Source organism: Armigeres subalbatus, chromosome 1 (genome assembly GCF_024139115.2).
Source record: "Armigeres subalbatus isolate Guangzhou_Male chromosome 1, GZ_Asu_2, whole genome shotgun sequence".
NCBI lineage: Eukaryota > Metazoa > Arthropoda > Insecta > Diptera > Culicidae > Armigeres > Armigeres subalbatus.
The window spans coordinates 118,115,548-118,139,468 of NC_085139.1; the positions used below are offsets into that span (position 1 = coordinate 118,115,548).

At 41.8% G+C, this 23,921-nt stretch overlaps 2 protein-coding genes across 2 annotated transcripts in view; both read left to right on the top strand.

The window, feature by feature from the left end:
* LOC134205031 (protein roadkill) overlaps positions 1-23,921 on the top strand; it is a 551,615-nt gene that overhangs the window by 19,185 nt on the left and 508,509 nt on the right. The window lies entirely within an intron of this gene.
* On the top strand, positions 15,374-16,374 carry LOC134205765 (uncharacterized). The gene is made up of 2 exons (XM_062681341.1): positions 15,374-16,172; positions 16,236-16,374. Exons 1-2 carry the CDS (start codon positions 15,578-15,580, stop codon positions 16,262-16,264), a joined length of 624 nt encoding a protein of 207 aa, XP_062537325.1. The 5' UTR covers positions 15,374-15,577; the 3' UTR covers positions 16,265-16,374.

A 23,921-nucleotide genomic window follows, 5' to 3' on the forward strand; every position in this document is an offset into this window, starting at 1 on the left:
CAACTTCACGATTTCGAGCTGTTGTAGTCGATCTCCAGACACAAAGGCTACCACCATCGTCCGACCGATCGCGCTTCAAGAACATACCACTTTCGGAGGAAGTCCAACGAATGCCGCGAATTGTCGGCTGCCATTGATCGACACTGACTGGCCGAGTCAGTGTCAGTTGTTTCCGCGGCCGATGATATGGTTGAGCTCGATTTTCATGCTAATGGCAGTAAAAAATCAAGGTACAAGTGTAACCTCGTTGGTGGATATAACTATTATTATGGACAGTCGTCGCCCGCATATCCTCTTGGGGCAAGCCAGAGTGTGATTAGTTTTGAGTGTTTGGTCATTGAACAAGCATGACATTTCTTGGGCAGATTTTAACATGGGAAACACAGAACGGTTGTCATGTCAACGGTTAATAAGCTCATCACCTGAATAATGGGGCCAGTTTATATTTGGCTGCCCCGCTACTGGCAGTGACAAATATTCTCGACTTAGCAGGGTATTTTTTCAATACATAGTTACAAAATAAAATTTCCACAAAAATTAGTAATTTCCCATAAAAAAATGCCAATAAATGAATCAAGGTAGAAGCAATTTAAATACATAAAAAATCCCCAAACAATACAAAATTTCCTTAAACGTAAAAGAATTTTCCAAAAACCAAAAAGATATCAGCGAGTTTAAACATCAAAATTGCAACTATAAACTAAATAAAAATATCGTGTCGAAAATTACTTACTTGATACTTAATAGGCTGCAGCTTCTCGATGAGTCCACGTTAAAATGAGTATCCTCCTCCACTGGACTCGATCCTGGGAAGGTTTACTGGACCAAACTGCTTGAAAGGAGAACATTTGGTTGTACGAATGGGTAAAAAGGAGATCATTTAAAAAAGAATGAATTTTACGTAGTGGTTTTATACAAAAGTTATTAACCGTTCAGCACGCGCCGGTACTGGAACGCTTCTGCGAGCGATATTTTTTCGTCGGTGCTGTACAAACGTACGTGCGTGCTCGAGTCTTAAGGGTCTGTCTCATTTGGAGAATTAAACTGAAATTAAACTTAAAAGTGACATTTCATTCATTCATTTATTCAGACTAAGGCCGAAGTGGCCTGTGCGGTATATAAGAGCCCGAGCAAAGCTTGAGAGCAAATCGATAACTAATTTTGTTGTTGTGAAATCGACCAATTTTGATAACTCAGGTTGATATCCTTTTGGTCGTTTTAACGGTTAAAAGATCAAAATCTACAGCAGAAAAATCTTACTGTGACATCAAATCTAAAACTATTCCTGCTATCGATGAGAGCAAATCGAAAACTAATTTTGATATTGATTCCGATAACAAAATAAGTACACAGTTTGATGTCAGATCATTCAATTTAGAAATCAACAGCAAAATGAGATCAAAATATGTAATCAGTCATGATGATTCAAATTCGAAAACAAATTATGATTTCAATTTGATATCAATATCAAAATATGTTTTCTATATGCTCTCATTATGTTTTCAGACTTTGCTCGGGAGTCTTCTCCATTCGGCTCGGTCCATTGCTACACGTCGCCAACCACGCAGTCTACGGAGGGTCCGCAAGTCATCTTCCACCTGATCGATCCAGCTTGCCCGCTGCGCACCTCGCCTTCTTGTGTCCGTCGGATCGTTGTCGAGAACCATTTTCACCGGGTTACTGTTCGACATTCTGGCTACGTGTCCGGCCCACCGCAGTCGTCCGATTTTGGTTCTCCCAACAGCTAATGCAACTCGTGGTTCATTCGCCTCCTCCACGTACCGTCCGCCATCTGCACCCCACCATAGATGATGCGCAGCACTTTCCTTTCGAAAACTCCAAGTGTGCTCCACGAGCGTCGTCCAAGTCTCGTGTCCATAGAGGACTACCGGTCTAATGAACGTTTTGTAGATTGTCAGTTTGGTACGGCGGCGAACTCTATTCGATCGGAGCGTCTTGCGGAGTCCAAAGTATGTTCGATTTCCAGCCACTATGCGTCTCCGAATTTCTCTGCTGGTATCATTTTCGGCAGTCACCAGTAAGCTCAAGTACACAAATTCTTCTACCACCTCGATTTCGTCACCACCAATGCAAACTCGCGGTGGGTGGCTCACATTGTCTTCTCTTGAACCTCTTCCGATCATGTACTTCGTCTTCGGCGTGTTGATGACTAGTCCGATCCGCTTGGCTTCCCTCTTCAGTCTGATGTAGGCTTCCTCCATCTTCTCAAAGTTACGTGCCATAATATCTATGTCGTCGGCGAAGTCAAATAGCTGGACGGACTTATTGAAAATTCTACCACTCGTGTAAATCCCTGCTCTTCATATTACCCCTTCCAAAGCGATGTTTAATAGTAGACACGAAAGACCATCACCTTGCCGTAACCCTCTGCGGGTTTCGAAGGGACTCGAGAATGCTCCTGAAAATCGAACTACGCACATCACCCGATCCATCGTCGCTTTGATCAACCGTGTCAGTTTATCCGGAAATCCGTGTTCGTGCATTAGCTGCCATAGCTGGTCCCGATTGATTGTATCATATGCGGCTTTGAAGTCGATGAATAGATGATGTGTGGGCACGTTGTATTCGTGGCATTTCTGCAGTACTTGGCGAATGGCGAACACCTGGTCCGTGGTGGAGCGTTCGCCCATAAAACCCGCCTGGTACTGCCCCACGAACTCCCTTGCAATTGGTGCTAGTCGACGGCATAAAATTTGGGAGAGTACCTTGTAGGCGGTGTTCAGCAATGTGATTGCGCGGTAGTTGCTACAATCCAGCTTATCGCCCTTTTTGTAGATGGGACACACGACACCTTCCATCCACTCTCCAGCCATCTTCAAGAGACGCTGCGCCTAGCTGCTCTTCCGTTGGGAGTGCCACTTCCAGCTGCTGCGCGTATTCTTGGGCTAGTCTACCGTCTTGTAGCCGCCCAATGTTAAGCCGCGGCGTCCGACTTCGACGCGTGTTGTACACCGTCGAGAGTTTTGAGCGCAGGCATACTGCAACGAGGTAGTAATCGGAATCAATATTCGCACTGCGGTAAGTGCGGACGTTCGTGATGTCGGAGAAGAATTTACCGTCGATTAGAACGTGGTCGATTTGATTTTCCGTTTCTTGGTTAGGTGATCTCCATGTGGCCTTGTGGATATTTTTGCGGGGAAAGAAGGTGCTTCGGACTACCATTCCGCGGGAGGCTGTGAAGTTTATGCATCGTTGGCCGTTGTCATTCGATACGGTGTGCAGACTATCCGGTCCGATGACCGGTCTATACGTTTCCTCCCTTCCTACCTGTGCGTTCATGTCACCGATGACGATTTTGACGTCCCGCATTGGGCATACATCATATGTCTGCTCCAGCTGTGCGTAGAACGCTTCTTTCTCGTCGTCGGATCTCCCTTCGTGTGGGCAGTGCACGTTGATGATGCTATAGTTGAAGAAATGGCCTTTAATCCTCAGCTTGCACATCCTTGCGTTAATTGGCTGCCACCCAATCACGCGTTGGCGCATCTTACCCAGCACTATAAAGCCGGTTCCCAGCTCGTTGGTGGTGCCATAGCTTTGGTAGAAGGTAGCCGCTCGATGCCCGCTTTTCCACACTTTTCGTCCTGTCCAGCAAATCTCCTGCAGCGCCACGACGTCGAAGTTGCGGGGATGTAATTCATCGTAGATCATCCTGTCGCAACCTGCGAAACTTAGCGACTTGCAGGTCCATGTTCCAAGCTTCCAATCGTGTTCCTTTATTCGTCGCCTAGGTCTTTGCCGATTATATCGAGTCGCATTATCTTTTATATTGTTAATTATTGGTTTTCCAGGCGGCTTATTGGCCTGCGCAAACCTCCTGTCTCGTCGAAGGGCCATCGTGTCAGGGCTGTTTAGCGTCCCACCTAATACCAGGACTTGGTCTTGTGCGCTTGGAGCGGCACACGGTCGCTTTGGTGGGTCGACTTGCGGATACATGCAGCTTTTTATAGGAATTTAACAGGGCCCACTGTCAAACCCCACCACATCCTAGGCAAACCCACAACATTGGCTCGGATCACTACCTTGAAGTTGCAAAAATTCGGGCGCGACTTTCCAGCGTCATGAATTCACGAAACAACAGAACGATGCGTTTCAATATCCAAAGTACCACCAGAAGCTGGACGAGTGAATAGGAGATGCCACCGGATCTGACGACGTCAACAGATTGTGGGAAAATATCCATGAAGCTGTGACTACAACAGCGCAGGAAGTGTTAGGCACTGCACAGCGACGCCAACGAAATGGTTGGTTTGATGAGGAGTGCCAGCGAGTGACGGACGAGAAAAATGTTGCTAGGAGTCGAATGCTAGTGGCTTGCACCCGTTCCAACAGAGAGCGGTATAGTGTAGCAAGGGCAGAAGAAAAACAAATCCACCGCAGAAAAAAAGGAACAAGAAGAGAGTGTGATAGCTGAAGCGCAGGAGAACATGGATAGAAACGATATGCGGAGGTTTTACGCAACTGTCAATGGCGCGCGGCACAAGACTGCGCTCGTGCCCGCCATGTGCAATGACTGAGAGGGAAATTTGCTGGCAGACAAGACTATGATGGCTGCCAGGTGGAAGGAGCACTTCTAGAGTTTCCATCCCGGGACAAAAAATCCCGGGATTTAGGAAAATTCGGGATTTTCCGATTCCCGGGATATTATTTTTGAAATCCCGAAAATCCCGGGATATCCGGGACAAAAAATATTGTTTAATTTTTTTCGCAAACAGTGTAATTTTTCTTCTTACAAAAATTATTTGTTTCGAACGCGAAACCCAACTTAGGTGATAAACTCATATCATATTTTTATACCTGCCATCAGACATGATTTTTTTCCAAGTTCGTTTATTTGGTAGGCTCAGGCATGTATACGGAGTCAAGGTTCGTTGGGATGCACAATCGATAGCATTATATTATTAAACTAATAAGAGAGGAACCGACATGAAAATATCGGAGGTAGTAAATAAAACACCTTCACAAAAAATATTAGATTCCCCTATACCACTCAATGGAGGGCTACTGACTGATACTTTTTCCAGCAGCTACAGCTCTCTGTTAATTGAACGACAAGTATCTACAGCACAAGATCAGCTACATCTATTTGGCGCCTGCTTCCTACCCATCTCCTGTCTACAGCGAGGTTGTGTACACTAGCTGATATTCCCCTTTCTAATCTCCTCGCGCCGCCGAACATGAGTCAGTCTACCTGAGTTTCTTGCCTTCAAAACAATTCTTGATCCAATTCCAATGTCCTTCCAAGCGACGTTCGTACAACAAATTTTCAGCATATGCGCAAGTACAAGAGGTCCGACCCCGATGCTCTGCCTTTTTTTTGTGTATCGCTTCGATCAAAATCAACTCTGGTCAACAGGCTGCAATCAATTTGTCCAATTCTCGGCTTCTGTCAAAATTGTATATCAACTTTATTCGCGTAATCTATTAACCCCATTATCGTTAAATTATCGAGTTAACCACCGTCAATTATCGAACTCCGATAATAATTGAATTGATTCATCTTTATCGCAGCTAGCGATTACGTTGAACACAATTAACTTTATCGGCGATAACGATAAATTAACGATTAACATCAAGATTAGGAAGCGATCTGTTTAACATTAGGAAGAGCTGCAGCTTTTGGCGAAAGTATCAATTAGTAGCCTGCCATGGGTTGGAGGATACTCTAATATTGTGTATTCTTTGCGAGGGGGTCCCCATATATCCAATAGGTTATGGGCCCAGTACGATTCTTCTGCGCATCTTCCATCTTTCGTCACTAGGGTATTGGGTCACTGGGTCCCAGCTACTGTCTAAATCCAATGCATATTCAAAACAATGTAAACAGTTAAGCCGACTTCAACCGCCAGCGAACCCTTCTTCTCGGACTCGGCGATCATATATTCCAAAAGGGTACTCTACCTTCGGAGAAAAACGTGAAAACTATTTGCTTCTTGAAGTAGTTTTTTTTCGAAAGAATCCATTCAAATTAGAATTGAATTGAGTTCCAATTTGAAATCTGTATTATCTGGCCTTTCTAAAATATGAACTTTACCCCTGAAAATTGAATAAAATCGTTTTTAAATCAAAAAAATGATAAGAAAATTATTTTGAGCTTTTTAGTGGAATGTTTTCACCTGTCATAACCACCACTTTAAGTGGTGGAATTCAATGGGATTGTATAAACTCGTCTTATGACAGGCAAAAAAATGAGTTTTCTAAGGAAACATCGAAAAATCCCGGGATCCCGGGATTTCCCGGGATATACGAACAAGTTCATCCCGAATCCCGGGACAACGAAAATGGCCGGGAAATGGAAACTCTAAGCACTTCCAAGATTTGTTGAATGGTGAAAATGAAGGTGTATTAAGGAGCAGGAGGGACATAGTCGGCTCTAAACGAGCTGAAAAACAATAAAGCTGCTGGGAATGACGAGATTTCGGTCAAGTTTTTTAAACACTGAAGTGAGCAGCTGCATCAATCAATCCACCACATTATCCAGAAAATAAGGGAGGATGAAGAACTGCCTGCCGGCTGGTTGGATGGCCTCATATGCTCAATCTATAAGAAAGGGCACAGACTAGAGTGTGCCAATTACAGAAAGATCACCCTTCTGAACTCAGCGTACAAAATCCTGTCGCGTATCCTTTTTATCAGACTGAGACCGCTTGAGGAGTCCTTCGTCGGCGAATACCAGCCAGGTTTTCGTGAGGGTCGATTAACGACGGATCAGATGTTTAGCCTTCGGATGATCCTTGATAAATTTCAGGAGTACAACTCGCAGGCTCACCATCTGTTTTTTGTTTTCAAAGCATATGCTCCTAGGCTTTGCGGACGACATCAACCTCATTGGAATCGATCGCAAAGCAGTAGTGGAGGCTTTTGTCCCATTAAAGAGGAAGACGGCGAGGATAGGCTTAATCATTAACTCTACCAAGACAAAGTACATGGTGCCAGGTAGAGATAGATGAAGACCTAATGGCGTGGGTGCTGAGATACTGCTTGATGGGGAGCAGCATGGACATTAAAACAGGCGGAGCGGAGAGCTTTCGGTGTTTTCGAGCGAAAAGTGCTGCGTACAATACTCGGATGAAAACTAGAAAATGGTGTGCGGCGCAGACGCATTAATTTATTTATTTATTTGTCCACCGTCTTCAACATATAATGGTTGCACAGACTGTAACTTAAAGTAGTAACCTTAACCTATTTTTAAACGTAGTCTTACTAATATTAAAATCGAAACAGTCGCTCACGGTTAATCATGAGCTGTATCAAGTATACAAAGAAGAAAATATTGTGAATCGTATAAAATACGGCAGGCTTCAATGGGCTGTTCACTTAGTGCGAATGTTGGAAGAATGAATAGCGAGAACAATATTCAACAGAGAACCAGATATCAATGTTCCTCACCACCGTTCACCGACGGACGCTGGAGTAACCTGGCTAGGCAACCCTTAGCGAAAGGGTGCAACCTTATCGCTACCTTCACCTTCCTGCACAAATATTATTTTTATTTTCATTTTTCTTCAACTGTATCTAAGTCCCATGAAACGCACGGGAAAGAGGTCCACCGCGCCAGATTGAACCCCATAACCAGATGAAATACGACCCATAACATAAAGTCGACCGAAGAGCATTCCTCGCTACACTAAATACTCACTAATTGTTATTACTGAATTTTAGCTGCATTCATGTTAATATTTAGTTTCAAGTGTTCTGTACGACTATTCGCTGTGAACAGGATTAAATTATGATTTATGTTTTCTGCACGCTGACCTGCCACTCCTGGCAGTCAATCATTAGACACAGCTCGTGTGCAACTATGACACAGATACGTATTAATCCCTTGCATGAGGAATGGCAACAGCAATGCGACACATTCTATTTTATGGGCACTGCCAAGCTCCTGTTGGTCAGGAAAGCAAATTCCTAAGGTGCAAATCCAGCTCCATGGACACCTATGCCGTACTCACTTATTCGGAAACAGTAGGTCGCTTTTTAGATAATTGCATGGACAATTCCCTTCCGATAGTTAATCAGTTTAAGCGGCTGCCTTGTCCCTATTAATATCGTAGCATTCTAACAAGTTGCCATGAATCATCATTTCCCGTTGATAGTTTAAGTCTCCTCTCTTACCCGTGCTGAGTGTAGTTGCATATTCGATTGACCCCATTCCAAGCAGACGACCTCGCTCCACGCATTATTGCTAGCGAAGCTTCGCGACCGGGCGGGATTGAAATTATAATTCACTCTAACCCCATTTATTACGTCCGAACTCGGATTGTTGCATTTTTTTCCTCGGTATATGGCATTGATGATGACGGTGACGAGGACGACAACGACGACGTGGGAAATCATGTTTCAGATTTGACAATGCGATGATGATATGGCTATGATGAGCTCACCTAGCGAACGTAATCATCTGTGTGATTGCACTTTGAGCCGATTATAAATGTTATAATTAATGGAAGACTCGCGTCAGCTTGGGTGGAAGCATTAAATCAGTCATAATATAGTTAAGTTTTTAGTTAAAAATCACAAAATGGCTAACACGCGTTTACTAAATATTCACGGAACAATAATAATCATAGATTTCAAAACCAGTATGAAGTTGTTCTTTATCTGATGCTGTTCTTTATCAGATGCTGTATTGCATTCCCAATATGATTTTTGATTATATTTATTTCTACTAAAATATTCAAATAAATGCAGGGACTGTCCAAAAACCACGTAGACTCTTGAGGGGGAGGGAGGGGTTTCGAAAAAGTCTACGATAGTCTACGAAGGGAGACGGGGGGGTATACCAAAAGTCTACGTAGACATTTCTTATTTATTTTGGAATATCCCAGAAAAGTCTTTAGAATGCCCAAAAGATATTCTTTGGAGCTTGTAAAGGGAATTCTCCGAAATTTCCGCTAGAAACCCTTAAAAATATTCACTGGAGATTTTCTGGGAAGTCCTCGAATGTTTTTGCCTTTCTCGTACAACAAAGTTGTACCGAAAGGCTTTATGATTGCTTCAAAAAAGAACTTTTGATAGAAGGCCCGGAGACCCATAGTGTTATATACCGATCAACTCAGCTCGACGAACTGAGGTGATGTCTGTATGTGTGTATGTATGTATGTGTGTGTGTATGTGTGTATGTGTACAAATTTTGTAGACACACTTTTTGGAACTTAGCATTATTAAAAACACCTTAATAAAGATTAAAAAAAAAAAGAAAAAACTTTGCATTAGCTTGAGCTTGAGCTTGAGCTTGATTGACTGCTCGTAGTTGCTACTCCATTATGACCAGATCAGCTGTTCTTGCACAGGGAACCAACAGATGTTTGCTTGGGACTAGCACACATCTTCAATGTACAAGTACTGGTGATCTCATTTGTTAGGTCATACTGGCGCCTGCCACGTCAGAATGCAAGTCAATATAGGGAAGGGGGAGGAAATGATGATGCAGTCACTCGCCCACTGCAAGCCGAATATACCTCTGCACTTGCCACGAGTTCATGCGGAATTTGTTGGAATTTCTGGGTTAGGTTGGAGAGGCAGAGGTCCGTCTTGGTTAACGAGCTGCCAATTTGATAGGTAGGGGAAGGTAACTGATGGAATTTCTAATTGGATGTAGGAAACGAGCTCTATAATTCATTTCCAATTCTATCAGATTACTGATAGAATACTCAAGTTGAAGGTATAGGAATAGTAATGGAAACGGTATGGAAGTCCATTTCCAGTTCTAGCGATTGCTAGAACATGAGAAATAAAGAGAAAGATACAGAGTAGGAGAATGGAACGGACCTGGGATTGAACCCACGACCTCCTGCGTATGAGGCAGAAGCAGTAGCCATATGACCAATTAATTTTATTATCGGCCGCGCAATGCAGAACACAATAATTCGGCCGACCGCGCGATCATTCTGCTGTCCGAAACATGATAGAACACGCACTGAACTGATTCATTTTATTACCGGCCGCGCAATGCAGAACACAATAATTCGACCGACCGCGCGATCGTTCTGCTGTCCGGAACAAGAGAGATCACGCACTGAACTGATTAATTTTATTACCGGCCGCGCAAGCCGGAACAAGAGAGATCACATGAGAGAAACATGATAGAACACACACTGAACTGATTCATTTTATTACCGGCCGCGCAATGCAGAACACAATAATTCGGCCGACCGCGCGATCGTTCTGCTGTCCGGAACATGATAGAACACGCACTGAACTGATTAATTTTATTACCGGCCGCGCAATGCAGAACACAATAATTCGACCGACCGCGCGATCGTTCTGCTGTCCGGAACAAGAGAGATCACATGAGAGAAACATGATAGAACACGCACTGAACTGATTCATTTTATTACCGGCCGCGCAATGCAGAACACAATAATTCGGCCGACCGCGCGATCGTTCTGCTGTCCGGAACATGATAGAACACGCACTAAACTCAAAAAAAAAAAAAGAAAAAAGAAAAAAAAAACTTTGCATTATCCGATTTACTCGCAACAAGTTGCATTCGACGGGGAATGCGGTCCCATTGTTTGCTATTGAAAATTGTTCCGATCGGACATTGCATTTTGGAATTATTGAAAAATCATTGTTTTTTCCCTTGGAAAAAAAATTCAAAACCGAAATTTTTTTTTTTCGGAAATGGTGGCAATGCATTTTAACTAATGCAAAAACATGCAAAATTATCGAAAAAATGTTATCTATTCTCCTAAAGAGCTTTTTTGACCTTTCTAATGTGATTTTTTCAATATATTTTATAATGCACGAGAAAGGCATCATCACTGCTAGGTGGATTAATCTGGGTTTTTTTTTCTTAATTTCGGAATTTTTCGGAATTTTTGCGAGGAATTCATTGGACATGTAAGCAAAATTATTCGAAATGCCCATGAAAAATTCTTCGTAAATTTCTTCGGCAGTTATAATGCAAATTCTTTGGAATTATCGATGGAAAATTCTCGAAATTTCTAAATAAATTTTTGAAAACTTCCATGAGAAATTATTTTAATTTCCCACCAAAAACAATTTAAGTTTCCACAAAAAAAAATTGCAATTTTTGTAAAAAAGCCTTTTTAGTTTTCATGAAAATTTAATCGAATTTTTTACGAGAAGTTCACAAAAATTTCAACTGAACATTCTCCAGAATTTCCGCCTAAAATTATTCAGAAAATTCTTTGGAATGCCCATAATATTCATTTAAATTTCCTAAAGATATTGCTCCAAATTTGCAAGAGAAATTAACCAAATTTGCAAGAGAATTCTGAAAATTCTTCGGTTTTTCTAATTTTGAACCAGCGTTGAGAATGATAGGTCAGATGCGTGACAGATTTTATCAGTGGCGCGCCGATGCAAAAGTGTCGGCGATGGTGGCGCACACCTTCAGGAGGAAATGAATTCAACAGTAATTAAATTAATTGGCTTTGAGATTTGATTTGAAGTTATGGACAGAGGATCAAATTTGATTTCGTTTCAATTTGATTTTCGTTTTGTTGAATTTTGTTCAGTTTGATTTTATTATTTATTTATTCAGACTAAGGCCGAAGTGGCCTGTGCGGTATATAAGAGTCTTCTCCATTCGGCTCGGTCCATGGCTACACGTCGCCAACCACGCAGTCTACGGAGGGTCCGCAAGTCATCTTCCACCTGATCGATCCACCTTGCCCGCTGCGCACCTCGCCTTCTTGTGCCCGTCGGATCGTTGTCGAGAACCATTTTCACCGGGTTACTGTCCGACATTCTGGCTACGTGCCCGGCCCATCGCAGTCGTCCGATTTTCGCGGTGTGAACGATGGATGGTTCTCCCAACAGCTGATGCAATTCGTGGTTCATTCGCCTCCTCCACGTACCGTCCGCCATCTGCACCCCACCATAGATGGTACGCAGCACTTTCCTTTCGAAAACTCCAAGTGCGCGTTGGTCCTCCACGAGCATCGTCCAGGTCTCGTGTCCGTAGAGGACTACCGGTCTAATTAGCGTTTTGTAGATTGTCAGTTTGGTACGGCGGCGAACTTTATTCGATCGGAGCGTCTTGCGGAGTCCAAAGTACGTACGATTTCCAGCCACTATGCGTCTCCGAATTTCTCTGCTGGTGTCATTTTCGGCAGTCACCAGTGAGCCCAAGTACACAAATTCTTCTACCACCTCGATTTCGTCACCACCGATGCAAACTCGCGGTGGGTGGCTCACATTGTCTTCTCTTGAACCTCTGCCTATCATGTACTTCGTCTTCGACGTGTTGATGAATAGTCCGATCCGCTTAGCTTCCCTCTTCAGTCTGATGTAGGCTTCCTCCATCTTCTCAAAGTTACGTGCCATAATATCTATGTCGTCGGCGAAACCAAATAGCTGAACGGACTTATTGAAAATTGTACCACTCGTGTTAATCCCTGCTCTTCGTATTACCCCTTCCAAAGCGATGTTGAATAGCAAACACGAAAGACCATCACCTTGCCGTAACCCTCTGCGGGTTTCGAAGGGACTCGAGAATGACCCTGAAACTCGAACTACGCACATCACCCGATCCATCGTCGCTTTGATCAATCGTGTCAGTTTATCCGGAAAACCGTGTTCGTGCATTAGCTGCCATAGCTGGTCCCGATCGATTGTATCATATGCGGCTTTGAAATCGATGAATAGATGATGTGTGGGCACGTTGTATTCGCGGCATTTCTGCAGTACTTGGCGAATGGCGAACACCTGGTCCGTGGTGGAGCGTTCGCCCATAAAACCCGCCTGGTACTGCCCCACGAACTCCCTTGCAGTTGGTGCTAGTCGACGGCATAAAATTTGGGAGAGTACCTTGTAGGCGGCGTTCAGCAATGTGATTGCGCGGTAGTTGCTACAATCCAGCTTATCGCCCTTTTTGTAGATGGGACTCCTTCCATCCACTCCTGCGGCAAAACTTCCTCCTCCCACATCTTGGTAATGACCCAGTGCAGCGCTCTAGCCAGTGCCTCACCACCGTGTTTAAATAGCTCTCCTGGTAGTTGGTCTACCCCAGGGCTTTGTTGTTCTTCAGCCGGCCAATCTCCTCCTGGATTTCCTGGAGATCCGGAGCCGGTAGAATTATGTCCTGCGCGCGTTCTCCCAGGTCCATCACCATACCGCCATCTTCGTCTGCCACATCGCCATTCAGGTGCTCTTCGTAGTGCTGCCGCCACCTTTGGATCACCTCACGCTCGTTCGTAAGAAGGTTCCCGTTTATGTCCTTACACATATCAGGCTGTGGCACGTGGCCCTTACGTGAACGGTTTAACTTCTCATAGAACTTTCGTGTGTTATTGGCGCGGTACAGTTGCTCCCTTTCTTCACGGTCTCGATCTTCCTGCTGGCGCTTTTTCCTCCGGAAAATCGAGTTTTGTCTGTTCCGCGCCTGTTTATATCGTGCCTCGTTCGCCCTCGTGCGGTGTTGCAGCAATCTCGCCCATGCTGCATTCTTCTCTTCCACTAACTGCTCACATTCGCCGTCATACCAGTCGTTTCTCTGATCCGGGGGCACCGTGCCTAGTGCAGCGGTTGCGGTGCTACCAATGGCAGATCGAATATCTCTCCAGCCATCTTCAAGAGACGCTGCGCCTAGCTGCTCTTCCGTAGGAAGTGCCACTTCCAGCTGCTGCGCGTATTCTTGGGCTAGTCTACCGTCTTGTAGCCGCCCAATGTAAAGTTTGATTTCAGTTTGGGCGGTTTGTTTGTTTGATTTGAAGTTTGAAGTTTGAAGTTTGTAATGTTTGATTTGAAGTCAGTTTGATTTTATTATGTTTGAAATACGAGCTTTGTTGTAATGTTTACATGGAAATAGAATTAGTTAGCTGAATTGCTTAAAACGTGGTTGATTTCCATATTTTTCCAATCACATATGAGGTTTTGTAAAATTTGGAAAAGTCTACGTAGACTTCAAGGGGGTTTCGGAAAAGTCTACGAAGGGGGGACGGGGGGGTTTGGAAAAGTGAAATTTCGGTCTACGTGGTTTGTGGACAGCCCCTTATAGGCTTAACACGCGACCAGCGAGTGTCACTTTTAGGTTCAATCCGGTATAAGAACCATGCAATGTTTGATTGGATGCGTAACATTGGTACCCAAAACATTTTTTTATAAAGTCCTAACAACTAATCCACTTTGTATATAAGAATTGAACATATTTTCCTTAAATGCGATGATACTAACTCGTCTTATGACAAGTGGCTTTCAAACAGTTTCAGTAAGGTTCTTAAAAAGTTGTTCTTGTATTCGCTAGTAATGTGTAGAATATTTGAATATCGTGCATTTCATGGCAAATCTATGAATATGTAGAACCAAAAATAGAAGTCCGGCCCATGTTAACAGTTCGTTTCAGAACTAGTTGACAATCAACAGTCATTAAAAAAGCGGCGCTATGTGGCACAACTGCACGCTTCCATCGTTTACGGAAACTGTATGCAGCCCTCATCCATTTGTGATGCAAATTGAACAGCAGCGAGAAATCGAAATTAAACGATATAAATAAATATACATGACTTTTCCACCCACTTCCTTAAGATGTATGCGACGTTTCGAGGGAACAACTTGAAGGTGTACTAAAGCACTGTTCATATTATTAAGAAGCAAGGATGTTATCGATCATTTAGTAATTTGCGCTCGATCATTTAGTAGTTTATCAATCCTCATTCCAGAAGCTGAATTTCAAAATGTGTTGTATGGTGGACTTCTAGTGCAAAGATTTTTCTACAACTCTACTTAATGGTTCGTTGTTAGAATTCAACTAATAACGGACTTATAGCGTTAGTTGCAGTAGCTTAAACTAAATGGTTGGAATTTTGTTGTAATTTAGTCTAAGTTACTGAAACTGTAGCCATAACTCCGTTACTAGAGGAATTCAAACAGCGAACCATTAGGCTGAGTTGTAGAAAAACCATCGCACTAGAAGTCCACCATACAACACATTTTTAAATTCAGCTTTTAGAATGAGTTATTGACAAACTACTAAATGATCAAACGCAAATTTCTAAATGATCGACAACATCCTTGTTAAGAAGGTTGTTTGAATAAGATTAAAATTTTAGATACTGGATCCATAAATGCAAAAAGCATTGCTACAATGAGGCACTGCACGGAAACATCTCTTTCTCTTTCGTTCTTCATAAATTTTGACGTTTAGTGGCCTTGTTGTTTTCAATTTTCTTTGCAGCGAAAAAGAGACAAAGCAGTCCGTGCAGTGCCCTATAGGGCACTGCACGGAAACATTTCTTTCTCTTTCGTTCTTCATAAATTTTGACGTTTACTGGCCTTGTTGTTTTCTAATTTCTTTGCAGCGAGAAAGAGACAAAGCAGTCCGTGCAGTGCCCTATTGTTCATTAAGTACCAACGTAGTTTCCAAACCATTATATGGATAGTGATCCATGTAACATTACTCGTTTGATAACATTATAAACAGTAGGCCATTGAGTAACCGACGCTGTGTTATTATTAGTCAATCTGTCATGCTCAGATAAGAATATTCAAACAATAAAATAAACATCGCGCCAAATTTCAAATTTTCTTCAAAATTCATAGTTAATCACAAGCACCGAACATAGATTGAAATTCACGAAAAAAAAACATGGCTCCTGTTGATCGACCTCGAATGGTACTTCGCTCGCGCTACCAACCTAAACTGATAGCGAATCAACATCAGATATCCTTACTGCTCCAGTCGCCTAAAACTCCAACCCCGAACGTCACCAATGAATCGCGACGTTACTTCCCCGCGGACAGCATAATCAATTCCAGCGTGCTCGCAACGATGGATCGAACAGGATGGAACAGCCGGGTAGATCATGCCCTGAACGGAATCATTCGGGGCCATCGTGGCTACAAACCGGACCAATCCGTGTATGGAGACATCAACCGGATGTTCGATGCCACGCTGTGCACTCTGGTTCTGATTGCGTCCCGCGATCATAACATATCGGAAGAGCATCTGCTGTGGAGTGAGGCGTTCCTGCGAGGTGTTCGCGATCGCTACGGTAATCATCCGCCGAACGTGCGGAAGTTGATTGGATACATCAAACATATCCAAGGGAAAATGGCCGCCCGCGAGGACAGTACCATGGCGGAGAAAAGTGATCTATTTACTCGCACCTATCGTGATGCTTTGCCGGACAGTGTGGCGGTGACCCGAATCAAACCTAAAATTGGAAATGTCACTGTGCAAGGTGGGACTCGAAAATACGTCAGACTTTTTTATTTGTTTTAATTTTTGATTGATTTATTCACAGGAAATGACTCAGACTTGGAAAATGAGTAATACAAGGGAATTATGTGTTTTTAGTAAAGTAGATTCTCAATGCAAATTACTGTACGTTAAATCTAACAATTTATTTGTTCCTAATAAAATATGGTTTGATTATATTATCAAATGAAGAAAACCTACTTTACAAAATCAGCCTGGCTTCCACAGCTGATGCGCCTTCGTATTTCACGACTAACACTATTACCAGTCGTTAGCAAGGATTCAAGGTAGACGAATTCATCGACCACCTCGAAGGTATCCCCGTCTATCGTAACACTGCTTCCCAGTCCGGCCCTGTCGCGCTCGGTTCTGCCCTCTAGCATGTATTTTGTCTCCAATGCATTCACCACCAGTGCAACTTTTGTTGCCTTGCGTTCCAGGCGGGTGTACAGTTCTGCTACCTTCGCAAATGTTCCGCCGACAATGTCCATGTCATCCGTGAAACAAATAAATTGACTGGATCTGTTAAAAATAGTACCCCGGCTGTTACACCCAGCTCTCCGCATGACACCTTCTAGCGTAATGTTGAACAACAGGCACGAAAGTCCATCACCATGTCTTAGTCCCCGGCGCTATTCGAACGAATCGGAGTGTTCGCCCGAAATCTTCACACAGTTCTGCACACCATCCATCGTTGTTTTGATCAGTCTGGTAATCTTCCCAGGGAAGCTGTTCTCGTCCATAATTTTCTATAGCTCTACGCGATCTATACTGTCGTATGTCCCCTTGAAATCGATGAACAGATGGTGCGTCTTGATGAGCTCAGCTCCGATACCGTCTTTACCAGCTGCTTTATTGGTCTTTATAGCTGTTGGATGGCATTCTTAACTTTCCTCAAGGTGGGGGCTGGTTGGCTTCCATCGTCCGCTGAACTGACGTAGTCATCTCCTCCGCTGCCTTGACTTTCACTGCCTGTACTCTTAGCGCCATGGATATAAATGTTCCTTTTAGTGCTGCTTTCATCTGCTGCGGCCCTTACGTGACCGGTTCAACTTCTCATATAACTTCCGTGCGTTATTAGCGCGATACAGCAGCTCCGTCTTGTAACCGTTTGCAAATCGTCTGTGAGATTTAATAACTTTGGTGGCTTTAGCGCCAGTCTCGCGTACAAGATATCACCAGTCTGTTGACTTGTCCGACTATTTTTGAGACAATTCCTCTGGTGAAATCCTCGAACGGTTGCTGACCTAATGTTCAAAATCACCCGCTTAATCCTGGGAGAACCAAACTACAACCCTTTTCCTAGTAACCCTTGCAATCACTTAAGCTCGCCCAACCGAAAAGCAAAACCAATAGAGGAATAGAAGTCTGAGATGCAATCTACCAACGGAATAACGGAAACGTAAAGCGAATAGCAGGTTCCCACAGAACTCCCGAAACAAAATCAATTGACTCTCAGAGCTTCAAATTCAACAAATTCATTAATCTACCACTAGATTCGTGTTAGACGGAATTTCTGTACTTGCGAAAGGAAAACTATTTCATGGCCATGATTACAAAAGTTTCCACGTACCTGCACAGGATTTTTGGTAGCGATGACGGGATTCCGGCGGGTGCCGAACGCTGCAGACTTTCCGGCGGGTACCGAAAACGTAGGTTTCTCCGGCGGGGTGCCGAAAACGTTAAACTGTCCAGCTGGGGCGACGACGGTTCGTCTGACCTTGCCAGCGACGCAGGCTCCTCGATAACGTCGTGGTACCGGCGGCTTGCCAGTGGGCGATCTTGCTCCACGCGATGGCGGCGTGAGCTTGTGTCAAAATGGCCGAACTAAAGGTGCGGAGGGCAGGGATGCCAGAGAATATTTTCAAATGTCTTCACAGTCATTAAAATATGTCTTCAAATGTCTTCAATATAAAAATTATGATTATTAGCGAGAAATTTCAAAATCCAATAGGTTTGTAAATTCAATCATGTCCTTGTTGTATAGATGTGGAAAAATGTTTATTTTTTTAAACATTTAAATTGATAGAATTCAAGAGAATATTCTATAGAATTTTCACGAGATAGTGTATAATAAAAAGGGTGCACTCATAACAAAGAGATGAAGTATCAAAATTGGAACAGCGCATTTGCTGTCAAATCGGTTGTTCCAATCGAGCACAAGGTTGTTAAAGCTAGGAGTATTGCGTCTCTTTGTTTTTAATCCAGGCTCGTTAGTGTATAACGAGTTTCCCCTGGATTTTATACTGAGTCTGGTTTTTTTTATTCTTTATTTATGTGTTTTTTTTAATTCTAGATTAAGTTCAACACCGGGGTCTGGTTAAAATTCCACCGGATTTTTTAACTGAATTTCTATGTGGAATTCTTCGAAATTTATTTTTAAAGAATACCCTGTGAGGTTTCAAAATTTACCGTGGAATGCTTGAAAAACATCCAGACGAAATTTCCCGAAGAATTCCTGTTGGAATACCCAGAGGATTTACTGAAGAAACTTCTGGAGAAATTTCTGAAGGAACTTCCGGAGGAATTGCTGGAGGATTTTCAGAAGGAATTCTTGGAGAAACTTAAAAAGGAAAAAAACGAACGATATTCCTGAGGAATTACTGAAGGAATATCCGATAGAATTCCTGAAGAAATTTCTAGAGAAACTTCCGGAGGAATTCTTGGAAGTAGTTCTGGATGAATTCTTGGAGGAGCTTCTTGAGATATAGCTGCAGAAACTTGCGAAAGAAACCCTGGAGGAAATACCAGAGAAATTCCGTAGTATACTTCTGGAGGCATCCTTGGAGAATTTTTCGGCAACACTCTTGGAGGATCTTCCAGATGAATTCCTGGAGAAACTTCCAAAGGAATTTCTGGGGAAACTTCCGGAGGGATCAGTTGAGGAGCTTAAGCGTGAATTTTTGAAAATTCTGGTGGAACTTTCGGAAGAATTTCTGGAAGAACTTCGGGAGGAATTCCTGAAAGAACTGCTGGAGGAATTCTTAGAGGAACTACCGGAGTAGTTAAGGAGGATCTTCCGAAGGAATTCTTGGATGTTCTTTCACTGGAATTCTAGAACGACCTTACGGAGGAGCTCCTAGAAGAAATTCCAAAAGGATTGGATTGAAGGATTTTTCGGAGAAATTCCAGAAACTTCCGGACAAATTCGTGTATGAAATTTGGGAGGAATTTCAAGAACAACACTAGAACGATTTTTTGGAGAAACTCATAGAGGAATTCTCAGATAAAATACTGGAAGAATGTCCAAAGATATTTCTTGAAGAATTACCAAAGGAATTCAAGGAAGAATTTAGCGAAGGTGTGTAATAAGTTTTCTCCGGATTTCTTTTAAGAACATTTTCCTATGTAGTAATTAACCATGGAAGATCTGAGAAATATATATTTAACACCAAAACAATTTCAATTTCTTGTCGACATTCGTAAGAATTTTCTATGAGAATTAATTGAGGCAAATTTCTTGTGGAAATCAAAAGGGATTTTTTTGTGGGAGCTCAGTAAAACTTGTGGAAATTGAGAAGAATTTCCCGGAGTATTTCTTTTATTTCTTTTTAACGGAAATTATTATAAATTTCCACGATAATTTCAACTGAATTTTCAATTTCAATTCTCTTAAATTTAGAAAAGAAATTCGTCATCGGAAATTCTCCTTATAAAATTCACGAAATATTCTTTTAAATTTTCACTGAGAAGTCTTTCAAAAATCCACGGGAAATTCAAAGAGTTTCCCGGCGGATATTTAGAGGAATGTGGAATGATGGTATGCATATGCCATTCAGAATGAATTTAGAAAAAAAAACTGGTTCTAGCTCAAAGGTTGAATAGATTAAATCTAGTCATAGAAGAATTTAGTCTATGTTTGCCGCAAATTAATCGTGATTTCGATCCGAAACGATCGACATACCTTTTTAAAGACGCCGCCAAGAAAAATACAAACGAATGCTACCATCGGATTTTTTTTCACCAGCGCACAGCACAAAGTTAAGTGTGTATGAGGTCTTAAATGCGTTGCAGTTAGTGTGAATGTATTTTATGTTTGAGATTCTAAGCTCGAGACAAAGACTATTATAACTTTTGTAATATTTATATACCTAGTTTACATAGAGGTCGCAAAATTTAGAAGCTTTACTTCTAAGCTTATAAGTAATGAAATTGTATTTTCTATTCGCTGGCTTATTGATTGCCTTCAAGTGTCTTCAAATAAGTAGATAAGTCTTCAAATATTTTGAAAAGTCTTCAAAATGTCTTCACGAAATAAATGTCTTCACAGAGATTCAAATGTCTTCAAATCGAAGACATGTCTTCAAATCTGGCATCTCTGGCGGAGGGAGTGGCGGCTGGACGGAAGGCTTCCGATTTGAAACCGTCGAGAGTGTCCGGAATAACCGTTCCCTCGAGCTAGTAGTCCACTTTCACCTACGACCCGCCTTCACATACCTTTCCGATTCACCGGGCGAGGGCTAAAAGAAAGCTACTAATTCTCGGTTCTGGTTCGGTTCAACGTTCGATAATTTGCGACGTACGGGAACCGTGCTTTTGACACCTGACCACCAGGGGGGTTGAAATGTAATGCTGGTCTTATCAACAGTTTTATGCGACTGTCGGGTGAGTTTCGCTCGACTAACTAACGAACTTCACTTTCCTCCGTTTGACTACCTCGGAAGGCGGGCCTTAGCGAACACACAAGCTCAATTTTTGTCGCACCGCGACTTACAACAAAATGGACGGAACCGCAATTCGACTCCGCTGGTCGTCACACAATTCCAGCCCGTACAAAAAAGTGCCCACGCGCTTTTTTTGTCTCTTTATCTACTCCGGCAAATAAAGAGAATCGCGAAAGTGTCAGACGCACTGACCGAAATAAGCAGCTATCTTCAGCAAACTTTGAAGGAACACGTTTCACTTTTTTTGAGCATTAGCATTATTGACCGCCCACGGTTGCTACTCCGTTATTGCCAGGTCAGCTGTAATTACACAGAGAACCAACAGATGGTGTTTGGGACTAACATCATCCTCAATGTGTAAGAACTGGTGACCCAAAATTAAGCAATACCAGCGCCGGCCGTGTCCGAATGCTGGTCAATTAGGGAATAGGTAGGATAATGTTGACGTGAAACTCGCTTTGATGGAAGCCGACGAGTCATCTGCACTTCCACGAGAAATCACTGGGATGTTGGATATGTGGGGTAGGGAGTGTAGCAGGGTTCGTTTTGGTAAACGGTATGCCGTGTGTAGCGTGTAGTTTTATCGAGATTACACAAAACACAATCGACTGCGCACTAATTAATTGACTTTTCGACCGCACAAAGCAGAACAAAATATTTTGATGATCGCGCGATCGTTCTGCTTGCTGAAAGAAACACGATCGAACGCGCACTGAACTTCCACTTGTTTATAAATTTATTAACCCGCACAAAGCAGAAACAGATGTTAATGATCGCGCGATCGTTCTGCATACTAAAAGTCACAAAATTACATGCGCATTAAATTCACACAATTAATTACTAGCGTTTTTATCTTTGATTGGATTTTGTAGATTTATTTATCAATCGACTACTCTCCAGCATTTTTCCAATTTCATCGCTCAAACTAAGCGATTATTAATTTGAAATCAGACTAAAACACCAACACCATCATTATTTCTTCAACGTGAAGGACTTGATGGAATTAGGAAGGTTTTTTGTAGGGGTGATTTTAGTGAACGATTTGTAATAGCCTATTCAGATTGGGCTATTTATGACTTTGTTAAGTGAGAGGGTATCCAATTATTACGAGGTGTTCAGACTGCAGCAAGATAATATATCTTGACGTTTCCATGTTTCCTCATTTGCACGCTAATACAGGGTTGAATTCAAGGAGAGTTTTAAAATTTAATTTGCGAAATCAAGCATTTGTGTGGCGACAATCGAACATTTTTTTCTGATGAAAGTTTCTACGAAAAAAATATATAAAAAAAAAATATGAAAAGGGATTTTCGAAGAATATTTGAAGCTCTCATTAAGGATAATGAGCGAAGCTACATTCATTAGTTGGGGCGCCGTTCTTCGGGGAATCAGACTATTCCTCAATTTATTTTTAAGTTTAAAAAGTATTTTGATTCTGTACTATGATCGAACGGAGATTTGATAGAAAAATTTAGATACTTTTGGGAATTCTCACAAATAAATAAAAAAGGACGATTGGACCAATTTTCAAGAAATATTATCGAACTAAAATGTATTTCCACCAGTATCTCCATGTATGAAGGGCAACTCAGCAATTTATTTCAAAAATGAAAACTGAACCATTGCGTTCTACTCGACAATCAATGATACAGCTTCTAACAAAATCGAATCGTGTGAATGTGATATAATTTAAACTGGATTTTGGATGAATTAATGCATTACCAATCCATGTTTTATTTAAGGTTATTCTACTTTATATATACATCCCATTCAAATCGTACAGTTGTCCATTCAAGGAGCAGAATTGAAACAATTTATGAAATCATGTTTATTCATCAAATATATTCGTTTTACAACCATTCCTACGTTTTAAATTGTCTTCCGCATTGGCCCTTGAACTTTGAAAATTTATTCGATTTGTTCTATCAAATCTAGGTTTAAGTTAAATACTTCATGTTAATTCTAGAGAGCATCTGTTTTTTAAACAATTCATGTTGAATAAGTGGAGAATAAATAATTATCATCATTATTTTTCATCATATAAAATGCTTTCCACAAAACCATCACAATCCGAGTTATTCTTCAGCGCTCAGAAGATTTCCATCTAACATGCATTCGACCCTGCTGCGACAGACAGAGCATGACTGTCAACTACGAAACGAAATGAAAACAGAGAGAATTTTCTCTCTGGCAAAGAGAGCGTGACGCTTATGAGTTTTGTTTTGTTGAATTTCTCCCTGCATCCCAAATAGAACAAAAGCTTTCTCGTAATAATTGTTCGTAATAAATTCTTTGACTCTTTTTATCGGGTATCTTTTGACAGCGCAAAATGTATGGAATATTACGTAAATAATGACATCATAAAGCGTATTTACCCTGAAACGCCAATTATTATGTCATTAATGGCGTAATCTGAATAGGCTATTATACATATCCATATTACATTGTTTTAATTTCTATTGTAATATTCTCCTTTAATGGAGTATATACAATGGCATGTGGCGTAAATGCGCTTCGTTTCATAGGGGCGTAACTGTAATGATCGATTTTATATTTTGTAAATAACTCAATTGTTTTAAAAGCTACAATCGTGATCATTGATTCTGGTGCAAGATACAATCAGTAGGAGTGTAAGTCCATTATAAAGAAGAGCAATACATTACAGTAATTATGGACATTGTGCAGACAAACCTAATATATGTGGTTCGCCGAAAAGAAAGGTAGGATGGTGGGACGTGTCCAATTTTAGTTTGAGAACCCCTATTCAATGTTACTTTCAACTTCGCATATTCAAATTAGAGTTGATAATGTGAATTTTAATAATTGTATACATTAATAGACAAAAAAGTTCATAGTTTTTTAAAGTTACGTTATATAGAATTAAAAGTTGCCTTATAACGAATTACGTTATATCGAGGTTGCCTTACAGGGTCCGGCAATTGAATTGCTACATAAGTAAGTAAAAGTAATATAATACAAAATACATATTAGGAATTAGTTCTACAAAACGTCGTCGAACCGTGGGCACGTCGTTATTTTGATACCAGGGGTTGGGTCTAACGACTGGA